The 20,008-nt window shown below is 34.1% G+C and overlaps 1 protein-coding gene and 1 long non-coding RNA gene across 3 annotated transcripts in view; one reads left to right on the forward strand and one right to left on the reverse strand.

Moving 5' to 3' along the window:
- The window catches only part of LOC133840951 (uncharacterized), a 191,585-nt gene that overhangs the window by 144,314 nt on the left and 27,263 nt on the right, over positions 1-20,008 (forward strand). The gene's annotated exons all lie outside the window — the stretch shown is intronic.
- On the reverse strand, positions 9,340-14,250 carry LOC133843169 (uncharacterized). Of its 2 annotated transcripts, none has more exons than XM_062276596.1 (6): positions 14,055-14,250; positions 13,711-13,802; positions 12,412-12,651; positions 12,164-12,301; positions 11,031-11,210; positions 9,340-10,895 (listed from the first exon to the last, which is right to left on the reverse strand). In XM_062276596.1, the coding sequence occupies exons 3-6, from the start codon at positions 12,626-12,628 to the stop codon at positions 10,873-10,875; spliced, it is 558 nt and encodes a 185-aa protein (XP_062132580.1). In that variant the 5' UTR covers positions 12,629-12,651; positions 13,711-13,802; positions 14,055-14,250; the 3' UTR covers positions 9,340-10,872. The 2 variants fall into 2 exon arrangements, with proteins under 2 accessions (XP_062132580.1, XP_062132581.1); XM_062276597.1 differs by having other exon boundaries at positions 13,711-13,805.

Below are 20,008 nucleotides of genomic sequence, written 5' to 3' on the forward strand. Positions count from 1 at the left end.
TGTGTACAACATAATCAGCGCAAGCACCGAGAGTTTATTTACAATTCTATAATAAGAACTGAAAACTTGAGATTTTAAGCACGTGATAGGACGGCGAACAAGGAACCAATTTACAAATAAAAGTCTGCTTAATGCAGCAGTCTTAAATACCATTACATTAACAGCGACTTTACGGAATTAAAATGCAAATAAGCAAATCTCAACAGGGATTTTTATAGCTCGTTACAGATTGAATAGGGCTATATATTTTTATTTTATTTGAGAATAACAGCGTTACTCTTTACACGAATAATAACTGAAAATATATATTATTAATTGTAATGAGTCAAAATTACTTTTTATGTAAAGATGTAAAATTATTTATAGTAGATAAAAAAGTAAACGCTTTCGGTACCTAAACGATTTTTTTATATATATTAAAAATAATGTGTAAATAAAAATAATACTAATATACGACAATTTGTTAATAATAAAATGCAGATAAAAGGACAATAGGCTTAACTACAAATAGAAGAGAATCGATAATTAAAAGAGAATATTTTAATATTTTTATTTTAACGAGAATTTTACATTTGAAAGTCTTTTAAAAGACTCTTCCAAATCCTCTGTTAGTTAACACTTTCCGTCGTTACATTTTACTAACATACTGTTAATAACATTAGATGTTATGTATACATATTTATCGTCAAGCATTTTGTAAAGTGTTCTATTATTTTCGTAATAGTGTTAGTCTTATGCTATATTTACATAATTCCTGAACTAAGTAAATCCATTTATGATTAACCAGTTCAATTAGTTAACACGGTATACCATTACAGTTTACTAACAAACTGTTAAAAAGTTTACAAAATTTATTCTCCAAATAAATACATCAATGACCAGGCCATTTGATAGTTGAAGTTTTTTAAGAATTCTCTTAGTTAACAGTTTCTGAATAGTTTTGAACAGTTTACCAACATACTAATAATAACAGTGCATGTTATGTTCCTTGGAATAGTTTACTAAATGAATAAACCAAAAATACATCCGACAAATACAATATGAACAGTTCATCAAATGTTATGCATAAACAAATTATTAAAAACGTTCTGACTGCAGAATTTATAGCATAACAAATCAGAAATTCCTTTTGTAGTAAGTCGCTGACTCGCCAGCTTATACTTAGTCAATTTTTGAGGTCATACACAGCAGCGCAGTCAGCGGTGCAATGTTTATAAAGAAATAAGAAACAGAGCTGAATGAATTTGTCGTGTAGGGCGAGCGAGCGAGTGAGCGATAAGCCGAGTGACTTATGAGCGGTCAAGAAAGTTTCAATGTAAACAAAGAGCACACAAAAATTGTGTAACAGGGCACACAGAGAGGTTCGACAACGACTCAACCAGATCCATACAAGAATTCTTGTGATTGAGAAACGAGTTTTGAGTGAAAATGTTTTTTTTTCTTCATTTTTTGAGTGTGTGTCAGAATCAAGTCAGTTTTGCAGACACAGAGCCAGAGAGCTGGACAATCGAGCTGGACAATGTTTTTCGAGAAAAGCAAAATGAAGAAACAATACGAAAAATTGGATTTGTATGCAGACATGGATGACGAAGACGGAGACGGAGACAGTCTCAAGCAGAAGGCAGACAGTGCAGTCGTTAGGCAGTCGTGTCAGTGGAATGGAAGACAGAAGAAACAGAAAGACAGAAACAGAAAAATATCGTTGCGTTGCGATGCATTGCACATGCTTGCATGCTCTCTCTATAAGGTGGACATAAATACCCTTGCACAGTGGGGTACATGTGCGTAGTTAGAGATTGTGTGACAAACGCTCTTTTATGTAGATGTGTAGATACTATTTGGTACTATATGTAAATAAGTCTGCTGGGTTTTCTTTTTGCTTCTTCTCTGTTTATTTTTCAGTTATTTTTTTTTCATTCGTTCATTATGCGTGTGTGTGTCTGTGCGTGTGCCTGACCAGGCAGTTCTGTTGATAGGGAAGGAAAGAGGAAGAGAGCTGCGCGGTTTTCAGACAACCCGACAAGATTTGTTTGTTTATGTGCAGAGTTCGCGTTGCCTCAGCAAAGACAGTAAACAACTTGGCTCCTCTGGCTTTAAATACAATTCTCATATTCTCATATGCTGTGCTTCAGTTTTTTCATGTTGTTTTTTTTTTCTCAGTTTGTTTTTTATGCTTTGCTTTGCTGCGCATGAGCTGAATTCACATTCATCTTCCACTTTGCTTTGCTTTTTTTTTGCTTTTTGTGTGTTTTATCAGCTAACAGTTCTGGACAGCGCTCTGTCACTCTCTGCGCCGGCGCACTGCTTTCCTCTCTCTCTCTCTCTCTCTCGCTTACGCTCTCCCTCTCTCTCTCTAGGTTTTGCTCTCTGTTTTGCTGGGAAATTGTATCTCAAAATTTCTCAGATTTTCTTCTTTACTTTGTGTTGCTATGCTGCTGGCTGCGTTTTTTTTGCTGTTGTTGTCTTTTCTTTTCGCTGTCTGTTTTTTGCTTTCCCCAAAAAAAAAACCACCCACTTTGATTTTCACGGGGATTTTCTGGCGTTTTGCCGTTATTGATATGTGCTCGTGTCAGGGCTTAAACAGTGCAATGACCACTCTTAACTCTTGGCTAATGCAACTAAACAAAGCCACGTCCAAGGCGCCATCCATCTTCTAGACTTTGTCTACTTCATACCACACTCTTACTATAGTATATACTATATACCATACTAAGTAGTTAGAAGCATGTGTAGCGTCATGCGATTCAATAATAATTTACTTATTTCCGATAATGGCATATGGACAGTGCAATAACTTACGACAGCGACTGCAGCGTCATGTTCGAGATGACGATGCTGATATGCGATACGAAATATCCAATGTATGAATGAATGGTTCGATGGATGCTGGGATAGATGATGCTCTTCTCCACCAGCATGGATGGGCTCATAACGCCAGCCAAGCCAAACCCCAAGCAAATGTCGCACACATGACGGGCGACCAGCGATGCGATGCGGCACATAAATTTTCGCAGACTCACAATCAAATTCAATTGCAACATGATACTGGCGACACGTCGAGTGAAATGATTACACATGCGACACAAGTATACGACTATGTCTCTATATATACATACTACTATATATTTTGTTTTTCCATCTTTTTTTTATTTCTTTCACCATATTTCTATTACATCTGCGTCTTCGATATTAAAAAGTTATACTTACCAAAGACGGACCCAATACCAGTTCCAAAAGTGTCTGTCGTCTGGCTTTTTCAGCTCCATCCTCAGTTCCGGCAGCCGAAGCAGCAGCAACAAATGTCAAGTATCAAATTGCCAGTTCTGCGAATTGCTTTGCATACGTGCTATAACGATACATGCCAGACCAGCCAAGTGTACGCTTCTAATTCCCAAACGGTTTAAGCGTTAACTCCTTTCTATACGCTGCTACTTTTTGCACTCTCTTCGCTGAGGTTTTTCTTTTTTGTGACATCTCAGTCTCGGTTTCGGTTTTGGTGTCGGCTTCTGTCTGCTGGGACTTTGCAAATGAATGTTCGATGACATCTATATCAAATTGTCTCCTGCTTATCACCTGCTTCTACTCCTCTTCACCTGAGTTATGGCATTCTATTATATTCAAATTAGTGCAGACTTTTCCATCCTTCCACACACCCAGTTTTTCGCTCATCGTCGTCAACGTCAGCAGTGTCGTCGGCGTTGGCGTTGGCATTGGCGTCGAGCAACTTTGTAACGTGTTAATTTAATTATGATTAAGTTGAATTTGCTTACGCCCCTCTGTTTTTCAAAAATCCTCCGCGCCGCCGCCACAATTCCCCTCAATCCCATTCACCAATTCCCTTCCCCCAAATTTTTTCGGTGTTGTTTTTTATCCACTCGGAAAGCCGCCGGTTTCGCACATATGGCCCAACAGTTTGTCAAGAAGACCTGTGCAAGGGTTTACGGCGCTTTAATTTGCTGCCATCATGCTTTACCTTTCAACTCGACACACACACACATACACACACACACATTCATACACACTCATATACGCCCACGCACACTCGCACAACCGCACACACTCACTTGAGTTTTCCGGTATGGCATATGCAACCCTTGTCGTTGTGCACGCACCTAAATACACACACTACAAACGCACACACTTAAACACACACACACACACGCTCACACACACTCGCATACTTGCCCGCATATATGAAATTATAAGTAATTGGATTTTTCTGACCAACATATCCTGTTAAGCTTTTTTCCCAACGCTTTCCTTTTGGGGTTTTTCATTTTTGTTTCGTTCTTTCTCTTTTTTTTTTTTTTTTTTTGGCTAGCTAAGTGTTTATCCCAATGGCTTAGCCATGGCCGTGGTCCAGGCTCAGGCTCAGGCTCTGTTTCTTCTTTTGCTGGGCCCTTGTCCTTCATGCGAAGCCTAAACAAAACCTTATGAAATTTAACTTACTTATTTAGCTCGTTATTTGATATGTCCATATGATATATCATGTGAATTACTTTGCTTAATGCTGCCGAGTAGGGTCAACTTCAAATGTGTGCGAGAGAAAGGCGTTGAACCTAAGTGGAAGCTTATAGAGCCAACGACAGAGCCTTATGAAGGTCATGGATTTTGGAGTAAAAATAGACTTTTTAAGAGCTAAATAAATAGCAAAAGTATCAGTATCATTGATATGAATCTATTTTAGGAAATTTGCAAAAGTTTATTTAACTTATTTTTATCCATTTGGTATTTTAAATTCAAGGATTTTTAAATTAAAACTATGGAGAAGACTATTTTCGGAAATTTGTAAAAATATATTGATTTATTTGTTTATCCATTCGATATGTTGGATTCAAGGATTTTAAAATTGTAGTTCCACATTTATATCATTTGAAATTAGGGCTTGAAAGATTATGAAGTTGTATAATATTATGAATGTTTCTTTTCATTTCTTAATAAACCACAAAGTGCAATAATTCAAAATATTGTCAGAATATTTGGCTAGAGAATTATAGTTCTTCTTTTGAAGAATTTTATAATACAAGTTCTACATTTATCTAGATTGAAATCTGTATTTGAAAGATTATAAAGTTTTGAATCCATTCTAAATATGTTAATTCAATTCTAAATAAAATCTTTTAGAATTGTATTTATGAATTGTTCTTGACAAGAATTATACAATAATTTTCATATATATTATATATTTATTGATAACTGAAGAGTTTTTTGATATCATTAGTATTGTCATAATATTGAGTATCTATTTTTATAATGAAGTAATTTATGTGTTCTAAAAATTTCATAACAATCGCATCATAAACACTCGAGTAATCCACAACTTATTTGAGTGCCTGGTGACTAATTGACTGTTATTGAATGAAATTATTGCTTTGAAATTATATATTTGAAATACCTCATTGCAATTCGAAATACAATTCATGTATTTAATGTGCAACCTTCTAATAACATATCTGAGAATTGTTCATTACATATACAAATGTATATTAGAAGATTATTAACAACGTAAGCAATCTTTTGGCATTCATAATTATTATTATAATATTAAGTACCTGCTTTCATCGCGAAGTAATTTATGTGTTTTGAAATACAAATCATGTATCTAGTAACATATCTGAGAATTGTATTGAATTGAATTGAACTTAAGCAATCTTTTGGCATTCATAATTATTATCATAATGTTAAGTACCTGCTTTCATCGCGAAGTAATTTATGTGTTCTGAAAATTTCATAACAATCGCATCATAAACACTCGAGTTATCCACAACAGATGATCTGAATGCCTGGTGACTAATTTAGCCTGGTCTGAAGCACAGGAGCGATGTCCCTGAAAAGAAATTTACCACATTGTTTATGGCCTTTCTGGCATTTTATTGCTTTCGGGGACTGTCAATTGCATGCCCCAAGGACACACCTTTATGATAGCTTAACGAGTTGTAACCGGACCTTGGCTTGCAAGCGAAATGCAGGCAGCAGTCAACCGAATTAGCCATTATGCACTTTAGCTAACGTTTAGAGTGGAAGAGTGGGAGAGTGAGAGAAGGCAGAACATAATTTCGACCACAATAATGACTAGCCAACTAAAGAGGTTTCACTGTACAGAACTACTTCCACTACATACTTCGTAGAGACAACCGCAATCAAGTACACGTGCTCAGTATAAGGTTGGAGCCTCCCTCAACCTCCAACTCCAGCTCCAGCTCGAGTTCCATTTCTATTTTCTCCCTGAGGGTGGAGAAACACAGCAGGACTCCGTCCCGTCTGCTACTTCCGCCAGTTGCTAGATTTTCCGCTTCTATTGCACATTTCCACACACACACACACACACACACACACACATGTGCATTTGTGTGAGTGTGTTTTCTGTTTTTCTTTTTACACAACTCGCAGTCGTAGTCGTGCTTTTGTTGGCTGTGTTATTTTTGTACTCATGCTAGATCCCAGTGTCTGGTGGCGGAATCCTTTGTGATTTATTGCATGAATAATGTTACCAAATGCCACATCCCTTAACTTGCTAAAGCTTTGCGAGTGAGTATAACGAATGCAATTGCCGAAAAAGGTTAATTTAGCTTACAGCAAAATAGCATATCTATTTACAACCAACTGTTCGCTCAACTTCAACTTGTTTACACATCCAAGCAATCGCATCGCATCAAATATCAAACATATCTTTCGCTCTCTATCATAGTGATAATCCAGTGTTTATCCCTCAGCTCAGACTTCACTCCTTCTATATAGTATCAGCATCTGCTTTCAGTTCATTGTCATGCTCAGCACTTTTTCTTCGTTGTTATTTCTGTCTTTTTTTTGGGTTTTTATTCTTCTTTTGCGCACTTACAATTCAATATCCATTGAAGCGAAACTTTATATCCAAGCAATTATTATTATACTCGTTGTCGTACTCACCCGAAAAGTTTACAGTGTCCTGAATAAATGATTGAATGCCCAAGTAAAAATAAACAATTTTTTGATATACATCTTGGGAACACACACACTCACACACACACACACACTGTCAATAATGTTCGCCAATTTTTACGCTTTTCGTCTCTCATTTTCTTTCCATTTCCCCGAGGCAATGCAAATTTTAAGTCAATTTTGAAACAAAGTTAAGAGCAACACACCGAAAAATGAAAGAGGGACTGAAAAAGTGAAATATATAATATATTTTTTATGTAACAGTCTCAGCTAATGAGCTATAATGATGCTGCTATAGGGTTGAGTGTAAAGTAGTTGATTGCGGCTCTTTGTGGCTTGGAATTGCTTTAATATACATATAATAAATTCATTTAAAATTTAATTTCGCAAATAGCTGCATATCTGCATTATTTTTAAATGAATTTTCGCTAGTGTTGCCAAGAATGCGCTGTCGTTAATTTAATATATGCATTCTTTTCTTTTGCTGACTTGGTAAAAATAATGGCGAAAAACTATCACAATATTGTCTGGCACTTAAAGCAAACACTGTTGTTGGCGCTGCTTCCAAACACACACACACTGGCACCCACTTAAACTCACTCACACACACACACACATATATGTATGTATTTGTGTATGTACTTGCTGGGTGTTGAACGTAAACAAACATGGCGGCTTCCGCAGGTTCCAGGCGAAAACTCCATTGTTCAGGCGAGCCTGCCAACAATTTGCATTGAAACTGAAATAGTGTCGCTCTCTATTCAACTATTTTCTGCTTCTTTCTCTCTCGCTTTTTTTTTATACCTGCTACCCATAGGGTAGAAGGGTATCATAATGTTGTGGTTGCTGAATGAGGCATCTCCGACCCTATAAAGTATATATTTATATTCTGAATCAGCGTTAACAGCCGAGACGATATATCATAGCTAACATATGTATGTCCGTTTGTCCGTCCGTCTGTAAATCTTAAATCTCAGAGACTATTAAAAATAGAGATATACTTTGGTATGCTTTAGTATGTATAGTATGTTTTGAATGTAGAACCATATCAATACACCAAATATAGCCCATGATATTTTTTAGTATTATATACTAAAATATATGAATATACAAAATATAGTCGTTGATATATTTTAGAATTTTTACGGTATATTAAGTTAGTATGTTTTGAATGTGGTACTATATACCAAATATAGCCTTTGGAATTTTTTTTTTTTAGTATTTTTGAGGTATATTAATTTAGTATATTTTTAGTATGTATAACCTGTTTTGAACGTAGTACTATATCAATATACCAAATATGCTATATGGTATATTTTTAGTATTTTTGTGGTATATTAATTTAATATATGTTTCACTGTGTATAGTATGTTTTGAATGTAGTACTATTTCAATATACCAAGTATACTATATGGTATATTTTTAGTATTTTTGTGGTATATCCACGGGTAACGGGTATTTCACAGTCGACCACACTCAACTGCAGCATTCTTACTTTTTTTTACGCTTGTTCCTTTAATCGTTGTTGTTGTTGTTGCTCCATTTTATTTTTTCACTTCGCCGTCATCTTTTTTTTTGAGTTTTTTGTAATTGCCTGCTGAAAATTGCAGCAATGCCAGGCCGAGAGAATCCTTACACGGAATTGTTTTCATTGTTGTTCGCTCTGATAACTTGGCAGCGTCTGTGTACATTTCCCCCGCCCGCCCTCTCCCTCTCCCTCTGGCTAGCCCACCAAGCATTTGCCTTGTTTATGCTGCAGGCAAAGTGTGGCCAGACTTTAAGCTAATTTGCATGATGATAAATGACTTTTTTCACGCCATTCTGGCGCACAGCCAATGCGCATCTACTACGAGTATCTCACGGATGTATCTTGTTCTCAACTACACTGGCTTTAGATACACCTCTTCTACCCAAAGTATGTGCTCTATGTTCTAAGTTCGTGTTTAAAACAACAGGTTATGGAAAAAACTCATTTAGCTTTGGTTTTTATTGAAATTTTCATGTCAAGTTTTTATTCATAATATTTTTATGTAAGTTCAGTTACTTTTTTTTGTTATTTTTTCTTTTCGTTTTTCTTTCATTCTTTCATTTTGTTTTTCTTCATTCATCATTTTGTCTTGCTTGTTATTCTTACGTTATGTATGTAAATATGTATTTATGCAAATGACTATTTTGTTGTTGTTCTTGTTCTTGTTCTTGTTGATGTTGTTGTAGGCTTCCTGATAGAATAGAAATAATAATTTTCAGTTAAAGTTATGTACGTTTCGACATGAAATATTTATGTATATACGTGTATATATATATATAGATGTATATATAAGTATGTATGCATGTATTTCTTGTGTATACCCAACACTGTACATACATAAGTCAGTGCATTGAAACTGCACTTGAGTGAGGGCTATATAATAGATCAAACTATTGTTTTTTCCTTTTTTCGGTATAGAATTATGTTTATGTTATAAATCCATTAAGTCATAAACAACGCTCTAAATCTGTCAATTTTTTGAGTTTCTTCTTTATTTATTTTTAAAATGACGAACCATGGTCTTGAAGTTCTATTATTATTTATTATTTGTTTTATAATTGTAATTATAATTATTGCGCTGTTTTTAGCAGCCGCAACAACGGCATAAAAGGTTTGTTGACGTTATGTAAGTTGCATTTCCCGGAAAATGTCATAGTGCACGACATTTCCGCATTTTCTGTTCAGTTCAATAAAACATGAATGTCTGTCTGTGTTTGTGTGTGTGTGTGTGGGAGTGTATATGTGTTTGAGTGTATGTGTGTTTGAGTATTATTACTATTAATCATATGCAAATAAGTTGATGATGGTTGGGGGTATTGTATATGTGTTTTTAAAATGCCAATCGCATTCAGCGTAGTGCCTAGACATGGCCTCATCACTGCTCTTCTTCTTCTCCTCTTTTTACTCCTCTCTTCTCGCCGATCTTGCGTCTCGTTACTACGAATACTTTGCAATACTATTGTATTACTTTTTACAATATTTACACTAAGTGTTTTCTCTTTAAATGTTGCATTTGATGTATGTCTAAAATTGGTTTTTCTTTTTTACGTTTTACTTATATCAATCATTCACTTGGTTTACTTTTTTGTAGTTTTTATTTTCCACTGTTTCTGTTCTCTGGTTTTTATTTGAGATCAAATACAGAAGCTGATATTTTTTTTGTGTTTTTTTTGTCTGACAAACATTTTACATTAATTATGTTGAAATAACTTTTGTTTATTTATGGAAAGGTTTTACGTTACTTTACTTTACTTTTCTTTCGTTTTCTGTCCATTTATATAAAGTTATAATTTAAAGAACAACTCGGCTAATGGATCTATGAGAAAGTATTCCAGTTACAATTGTTTCACAATTACCAGGGTTATCATGTTATCTAACAGTCCAACTGGTTATTATACTTATATGATGAGTCTGTGAAATTTAGATAATCCGAGATGTTCCCAATTCCAATTTCGCACGCAAATTGTGCAAACAGATTTGAGTGCTGTCAGTTTTAACAGTATTCAACTCGGTTTTCTTTAATTTCGCGTGAAATCGTAACTCGGAACACTCCAAATTATCGGGTAGTTAAAGTAAATGTTAGTTCTATGGTTGGTACATTTTAATCTTTTTTAAGGGGGTTTAGCATGCGCCTCGTTTAGATTTCTTTATAGATTGAAATTTACTCTCCTTGTTATTTATATCGATTGTTAAAAAACAAAACTACAATTTTTCTTAATAAATGTATTCAAATAGAATGCTTTACGGTTATACATGGTAATTAATGTCTATATGGGTTTATTTTTTTTACGTTTTTATTTCCATATTCTTGTATTTTTGTTTTGTTTTTGGTTTCTTGTATTATATTTCCATTGTAAAACGAGTATCAGGGATAAAAACTAACGTTTGACACTTAAAAAATCAGTAAGTTTTGCTACCAAAAATATTTAGACACGTCCCTTGCGAGCGGCTGCATTTCAAATGAAAGTAGAAAAACATATTCGTTGTTATACAACTAACCAAGTTAAGCAAAATAATTTTTAAAAATTGTAAAGTGTATTTTTGCGTATTGAAAATATTCATTAGAATAGAAATCTTTGCCTACCTTTGTCCTTGTTCTTGCGCTGCTCCTTGGCGCTCTTGTCCTTGGACTTGCCGGGCTTGCAGTTCTTCTTAATGACGCGTGTTGCTTCGCATGAAGGATCGCTGGTCGCCTTCAATTTATCAGATCGGGTCATTTGTCCTGTGACACACTCGGACCAAGTGCCCTTCTCATATCGGCACGCTGCAAAGAGTTTTCAGAAAGTAATACATAACGTTAAATATAATTTAAGTTATAGAAATCTTATTGAAATTGTTGAAATACAATTTAAAAAAAAAAAATTGTAATATAAAATGGTTAAATCCTTAAATGGTAAATTGTTAAAATTTTTGAAATACTATATAAATAAGATTGCAATTTTTAAAAGCAATTTTAATATAAAATGATAATTAAATAATTTGTCTAAGTACTTTATAAAAATATTTGTAATGTAAATTTTTTGAAATTATGTAATTTTTAGATCCTAATAATGTTGCTTTGGAAAACAATAACGAATATTTAGAATTATTTTGTAAAATTTGAAAATTGAAAAGAACATACTTTAGTATATTGATATATACATATATTTCCATATGTTACTATTAAATATTAAAAAAAAAAATTCGTATATTATTCAAGAATTTTTATTTTTTTTGGTATATTTATTTGGCATAGTCTAAAGACAATACCACATTCGCAATATTATCTTTTTCCCTTGTTTTAAAACTATTTAAATAATAATAAAATTGGTATATTAAAAAAAATGTGGTTTATGTTTAAAATTTAAGTACGAAGGTGGTATATTTTGACAATAATTGTTTTGCATTGTTTTGCTTTAATTGAAATTGGGTAACTTACATGCTTTAATATAAAATTAAAATAGTAAAATAAACAATATGTAAATATTAATAACATCAAATAAATATAATAGAACGAATTTATAAAATCAATTTTAAGGTAAAATCAGCAAATTGTTTTTTAAATAATTCACTCAACTAAATAACTAACATTTTTTAATGAAAAATGTTTGAAATGCCAATTAATATAATTGAATATAAAGAGAGTTTTTATATATTTAAAAACATTATATATACAATGTTAAAAATATAATTGATTTAATTGATTATAAAAATCTATTTTAATTGAAAATTACTCACCCTTTTTGCACTTCTTTTGAATGGTGCGTGTTGGATCGCAGGCAGGATCGCCCTTTTTCAATGTCAAGGTACGTGAACGCGTATTGGTCTTGGTATCACATTCGGTCCATGGATTCTTGCCATAACGACACGAGAGCCCTGTGACAAATGCACACAGCGTTTATATATAGAGTTCACAAAATGTTGCCCAAGTTTTGCTAATGAACTTCATAATTCAATTAGTGTGCGTCAAATAGCGCAAAACTTACCATCGCTCTTTGTGCCGCGCTCATTGCGTATTAAGACCTCGTGATCATCCTCCTCCCAGACCTCGCCCTGGATGGCTGTTGTGGGTTGCGTCAGTTCGGCGACGGGCAGTGCCAATGGCGTTTCCTGGCCCTCTGTGGTGCCACTAACTAAGTTGCATGCCACAAGCGTCCATGTCACAAGCGTGGCGAGCAAAAACCCGTTGCAATTATGTCTCATTCTGTTTTCTGCTCTTCGATTGCCTACAACAAAATAAAGTAAATACGAAGTTGAAGTTGGAGTTGAAACTTTCACCGAAAAGTCACGAAATAAATTGCAGCTGAGATATAATTTAATTAAATATAATTAATGAAATTACTGTTGCGTTTTCATAAAGCTACAAACTGACGCTTTACGGTCTCTAATGAGTTTTAATGTATGATATTACTCATACGCAGCGTGTGACAGACAAGCAGACAGGAAAACCAACAGAAGCAGCAACAGCAGCTCCGCAATTACGACACTCGTGGGGAAAATAAAATAAATTCCAAGTGTATCTGGCATATAAATGAATATACATAAGAATGCTTTAACTGTTGATATATGACACGGCATTTTAAGCCTTGCCCACAGTAAATATTCGTTTTCTTGCGTTGCGTTAAGCAAACAGGAAGTGTAACTCAACTGTAGGGAATTGCATTTTGTAGCGAGTAATTTTCTTTATGGCATTGAAAAGCTTAAATAGCATTTAGTTACATTTGAGGAAACTTTTCGATAGTTCTTTTACACAACTATTAACTATTAAATGCATCATATTTAATTGTTTTTAAACGGTCATGTTATTTTTAAATAAAAACTCTTTAACATTTAAACAATATTTTATAAACGTTTCAATGTATTTTAAATTATGTATATTTTTATTATGTATTCAATATCCGGCAAACTCAAATATAAATTACTTTTAAAAATTGTAAAAAATTAAAAGTCAAAAGTTCGCTTTACAAAAAAATCCTCTTAAGTCTTTGCATCATCAAAGCGTTGCCTTTGAGTTGCTAATGCGCTCTTTATTATTCCAATTAAGTAAACTCCCCATTGAATATCAATAAGACATTTTAATTGATTCTAGTTCTACGCAGGGGGTTGTATCAAGCATAAAAATGAAACATTCTTTTCCTTCATTTTTCTTTTTTTAGGGACCAGAAAAAAGACATAAAATTCAGTGCCAGCTGGTGCTTGGCCCTCGGCGTTTCAGCTGCGAAAGCTGATGCGAAGCTGACCCCAAGGGAAAAATGCAAATTTAATTAAAAATACTGCGTACTTACGCGCTGCTTGGCAAACAAAGTTGGCACAAAGCGTCCTTAGAAGTTGCTCTCAACTAACGTGTACAGTGACGCAATATCCCAGCGATGAGCTGCTGCTGATGTTGACGATGATGATGATGATGATGTTGTTGTTGGTGTGTGAAAGAGACACGAAAACAATATAAATTAAATTTTATTACTCTGCTCTGTTATTTAATATACTTTTATTTTTTTATTAATATTATTTGCAACTGTAATTAATAAGATTTGCTGTGGCTGCTGTAGCAAAATGTCAAACTACGCAGCAGCGAGTCACAAACACAGAGAAACACACAAATACACACATAGGAATATCTTAAACTAACCGTTATACACACACAAAATGCTCAACTGCCACGCACACTAAGAGGAAGTCAATTGGCTGCGACTCTGACTCTGACTCTGACTGCGACTGAAGCTGAGACTGAAACTGAGACTGAGACTGAAGCTGAGCACAGTGCCAGGATATTTCTTAAACGGATTTTTCTGAACTGTTCTCGTTGCGCGTCTCTTTCAAACTGAATGGCCAAATATGCGAAAAGCTGCAAAAAAGGCTGCCAGCCGCATCATACACATATATCCTGAAGGATGTTATGCTCTCCTCTCGCTTCCCATCACTCTCTCACTCTCTCAACACTCACTTGCTCTCACTCTCTTCTCCCTCTCTTTCTGTATGACGTTGTCTATGCTGGGCTCTCTCCACATTTGTATGCTGAGAGAGAGCGCATAAGCGCACCCAGGACTTTTTATCAATGAGCTGCGCATGTTCCAAAAATAAACGCTTTTGATTTTATTTTTATCCTTGCCACCACAAATGTGACTCTTTGCTGCTTCTGCTGCTGCCGTTGTCGTTGTCGCTGCTCCTGTTTGTGCTTCCTGTTTTCGAGATGCACGCATTGTTGCAACTTCGAGCCAAATTTAATGAGTTTTTATTTACCAAAAAACAAACAACAAAGTAAATCAACAATTCTCTTGGCGCATTTTTCTGCAGCAGCTAAACTTATCATATGCAAGACGCTCAAAAATAGATTATACATTTTTAATTTTGTCATGTTAATCGCATTTCATATACCCTGTAGCTAAAGTGGGGTTAGCATAGGGAGTATGCATAAACATTTGACGACTTTTGGCAAGCATAACAAAATATTGCAAATCGAAAATAGAAATGAATATGAATAACTAGTATTTATATATGAACTATGAGAATCGATTAAATACAAACAAATAACTATGATACAATACTTTTTAAAAGAAAGGGTATTACTCTTAAAATATACCACATTAATATACTATAAAAATACTGAAATATACCGAAAGCTATATTTGGTATAACGAAATACTTGCGGTAATAATTTTAAAATATACTACATTGATATACTGGAAGAATACTGAAATATACCAAATGCTATATTTGCTATATCCAAATTCTTTTACATTTAAAATATACCAGAGTACAGAATATACAAATATATATATAATATTTTTCTAGTATATTAATTAAGTATATTTATAAGAATAATATCGCTTTTATTGGAAACAGATAGACACCAGCAATGTGATATTATTCTTAAAATATACCAAATTAGTATACTTAAAAATTGCGAAATTATACCAAAGACCATATTTGGTATATCGAAAAAAACTTACATTTAAAATATACCAGATTACATAATATATAAATGTGTAGGAATATATTGTTCCATAAGTCAAAAGCGTTAACTTTAACATAAAGAATTAAAATAAAACCAAATTGATATCCCATAATTAATCAAGTATATTGAAAAAATTCTAATTTTATGTATATGTTTAAAAGTCCACTACTCATACCCTTTAACTGCAAACACCAACTACCAACCAGGATATTTATTGAGAGGGAAAAACGCAATCAAAGAGATTCTTAATTACAGTATATGGCAATGCTCATATCCTGTGTGCTTTTCACTGAGGTAAGCAGAAATATTAAAAAATGACAGAGGACAGACGGCGTAATATTTAAATGTAGATAACTGCTTGAAAAAAGAATACCCCTTAAAATACAGAGCATTTAACTAGGCATACAACAAATCTAGAAGTTAGGCATTGTCTCAATTTGCTAGCTAGATTTAGTGTGCTCGTAATATAGTTAGTAACGGGTGCATTCCTTGAAAGGAGTCACAAGCGGGGCCCACAAGTTGCAACTGGGGGATATGCAACACTATGAAATGTATAAAATTTAGAATATTCCCCATGCGCATAACCCTAAGCAGTTGCCATTAAATATAGCTCAGAATATACTTGGTATATATTACGTATACGACATAGTGGCTGACTCGCTGACTGGCTTACTGTCTGCTTCGCTGGCTGACTGCCTGACTGGCTGACTGGCATTGCCATTGCCCTTTGGGTCTGCTTTAGCTTAGCCTCGTCGCTCGTTATCCTTTCTTGCTGCTGCTGCTGTTGCTGCTGCTGCTTGTGTGCGGTTGAGTCAACGACAACCACGACGACGGGTTTTTTCTGGTCGCGTTTCGTGTACGTGTATAATCACTCGACGGGCGCAACCTTTAGGCATCGTAATGAACTGAGGACTCAGGTTCTGCACTCTCGCTATGGATATGCCACTGGGTCTCTGTCTCTTTCTCTTTCTCTGCTCAACGTTATCCTTTATCGTCGTGCATGCTTCTTCTGTGGTTATGCTCATAATGCCAGCTCATCAAAAGCAATACCCAAGCCCCGCCTCAGCGCATTTTCTGCTAGTTAATTTTTCGTGTGTGCCAAGTTTAAAATATAGAGGAAAACAAAAAAAAAACACACACACAAAGAAACCCCAATGAACACAGCTAAATGACTGAGATTTACATGTCTACATTCTCATTTGAGCGATTAAATTAAATTTTATGCACTAATTATGTTTCACTGTGCCAAGTCTGAGCGCCGCATATTAAAAATGTAATAGAAACTTTTACCTCAACTACGGTAGCCAAGGATACCTTTTAACGGCAGGCAACATTCTATTTACTTTTGACTCACGAACTCGCAGTTGAATTCGCCCCGTCTCCGTCTCCATCTCCATCTTCGTCCTCACCATTCGTTCTCATCCTCGACAATCCGTATGTAATTCCTTTCTTTATTTTTCCTTTTCCCCTTTTGCTCTTTCTCGCATTTTTTTTCGATGCTCTCTTCTGATTGAATTTTTTCGCCCGAGATGGTTGATGACAGCCTTTTTCGGTTGCGTCATTCCCATTGACAGCCAAATGCTCGGAAAAGAAATTAAAAATCAGATGATAAATCGTTTACAAATATTGTGGCTGGAGGTAATCTGATAGCAACAAGCGATGAGGGTCGGAGTACGACAGTATGACAGCCGAACATACGCTCCTCATACGTAGAATGGAGACCTTGAGAGGAGCAACAGCAGCAGACAGTGGAAGAGTAATGAGTGAGGAGAACGATTGTGGCCATGGTGATATGTGAATGTCACTTGTGAGCGAGTTTCTTTTGCTATACCATTCTCATATATAAATCAAATTAAAACGAATTGTATTCATATTGTACAAATAATACGTGTAATAAATGTAATGTTCTGTGTTACATTCATACAATTAGGAAATGTATGAAAAAATGCCCCAAAAAGTATGCTATACAAATTGTGGACTAGCTTTAAGATAAAATTAATCATACGCAGTATAATACCACGAGCAACATAAGCCTAAGTAACAACCAAAATGTTTCCTAAAAGTAATATTTAATTTAAATATTTTGATAATTAAATATAATTAAATATTTGTAAATATGTAAAATGTTGTTTTGGAATTTGTACAATGCTGTAAGGTATGGGGCTACCGAGTATGTTTGACGATAATTACGAATTAAAATTATCTTTCTGCGAAATTTTATGAATGTTTTATCAACTGGGAAATAAATTACCGGGGCTTGCAGCGGAAAACTTTTATTTCAAATATGAGTATTATTATTATTCAACTTGTTAATCTGTTCAGTATGTCTTAAAATAATTCCAACTAAAACAACCAAAAAAATTTCATATAGCAAGAAAAATTTAAAATTAATTGTACTGCTCCAACTTAAAGACAATATTTTGATTAGTATCTGGTATTTGCTAATCATATTATCAAATCTTTTTTGATGTTCAATATGTTTATATGTCAAAATAAATAGTTATAAGTTGCAAATTGTTAAATGACGCCTAGCGAACCTTTTTAAGTAATACAAAATACACATATTAAAAAATACTCAATACTGAAGCAAACAATTTACAAATATTTTTACTACTCAAAGTGTGATGAACAATATTGAAATTGCTGTTTTAATTAACAAATCTTAAACTATTAGCATTAAATATTTGCTGATTACATAAACACATCGTGATCTTTTATGTTGAAATTAGATAAAGTTTATAAGTTTTTTTCCAGAAATGTTAAGCTTGTATTTTGTAGTTAAATATCCTCGTTTACAATTTTGCCATTACTAGATGAACTTTCAAATTTTGTAAATCGCTAATTGGCAAGTAATGCCAATGATGAATAATTTATTTTAGTAGCACAGTTTCACGCGTTGACTGTTGTTTGGGCAAATACTGTTGAGCATGGCCTTTTGGCTGCTGCATTGTAAAGCTCACACCTCGGGGGGTCTGGGTACCGTTACTCGTTATAATTGCACTGCGGCAGCACACACACACACACACACACATACAGACGCGCACACACACTTTGAACTGAGGGTAGCAGTGTGTGCAGGCGGTGTTATTGAGAACAGCAGCTGTCATAAAATTTAATAATGCAAATGTAATTAAGTCACATGGTCAGTACAAACATAGCTCGCAATTCACACACCGAATCACCGAGTCGGTCAGGCTTTCCGCCCCCCTTTTCATGCGCAACCTAACCTCAAACGAGCAACGGGAAATGTGACGACATGGAACGTAGAACGAGGAACGTGAAACGGGATATAGATACATATGTAAGTATCTATATATATGTATATCGCGTATACTTTCTGTAGGTGCGTCGTCTCACCTTTGATTGCATTACCGTTTGGACTGACGTCGATGCTCATTCCACACGCCATCAGCTCAATCCAATATCCTGTTACAAAAAGCGCCCGCATTTATATTCGCGTTCTCTCTCCCCTCTCTCTCTATCGTTCGTTCGTCCGTGTGTCTATTATTAATTAGGTGCAGCGCACAGCTAAAAAGTATGCAACACATTTGATGTGTAATCTGTCTAAATATGTATGTATATTACATTATTATTATTCACGATGTTGTTACGAGTTTGCGGAATTATTTAAATTTTGATGTTGATGTGCAACATGAATACTTACTAAATGGCCATTGGCTCCGGAATTTGAATTTGATGGTAAACATTTATAATACCCTATAAAAATAGGAGACCAAAACGGGGAAGTGTGAATTTGCAAAACGTTTAGATTATAAGTAATACATACATTCTATAAATTTTCTAAAGATAAGAAGAGTACATTTTTTTAAAATGGAATTTTTATTTATGGAAAGATCTTGTTTATATAATTAAAATTTCTCAATTTGGTTTCCGATTTCCATCACATCTTTTATTTATATTTCTTAATAAATTTAATAACCCCAACATTTTGTATTCTTTACACTACAAAAAGGTTCAATATTTAATACTAGATGTAATACTAGATCAAATGTAAATATGATAAAGACTACATTCTACATTCTACACTGAAAAAAACGTTATAAAATCAAGATTTTGGTCTAAGTACAACAAATTTTGGTCTAAAAAGTGCCTCAAGAAATGTTTATGTTAGAGAACACATCCTGATTTCAAGAACATTTGATATACAACCCAAGTTCTTATAGTTTTGAGACCACAATAACTTTAAGAAAACAATTATTATTCCTGATTTTTGAAATTGATCTATTTTTTTCAATGTTTGTTATAGATTTTTAGTCCTCAAATTCAAAATTTTCAATTATTCTTCAACCTGAATTTGACACTATACTTTATTTCATTTTATTATGTTATATTTTATTTTATATTAAATGCACAAACAAGTATTTAAAATATTTATGTGCCATTTTTATAACAATACATTTTCTAAATTACTTACAAAAAATTTGACTTTAATTCATATTACGAAAGAATCTCCATAAACAATCTAAAAACTGTGTGTTCATATATTCAAGTTTATTATTCAGCAATTTTGAAAGTTTCTCAACGCAAAGTGTACAGGACATAAGTTAGTCGAAGGACTTGCAGCTAGGCAGCTTGGCAGCTCGCAGAGCTTAACTTATTTTTATGAC

This window comes from Drosophila sulfurigaster, chromosome 3 (assembly GCF_023558435.1).
Source record: "Drosophila sulfurigaster albostrigata strain 15112-1811.04 chromosome 3, ASM2355843v2, whole genome shotgun sequence".
NCBI lineage: Eukaryota > Metazoa > Arthropoda > Insecta > Diptera > Drosophilidae > Drosophila > Drosophila sulfurigaster.

Excerpts from the sequence above, each read along its gene's own strand:
- LOC133843169 (XM_062276596.1), bottom strand. The coding sequence starts at position 12,628 with ATGAGACATAATTGCAACGGGTTTTTGCTCGCCACGCTTGTGACATGG. Across the intron at positions 12,302-12,411 it reads GCGCGGCACAAAGAGCGATG|GGCTCTCGTGTCGTTATGGC; the intron begins GTAAGTTTTGCG and ends CATTTGTCACAG. Across the intron at positions 10,896-11,030 it reads GCGCAAGAACAAGGACAAAG|CCGCTCGCAAGGGACGTGTC; the intron begins GTAGGCAAAGAT and ends TTTGAAATGCAG.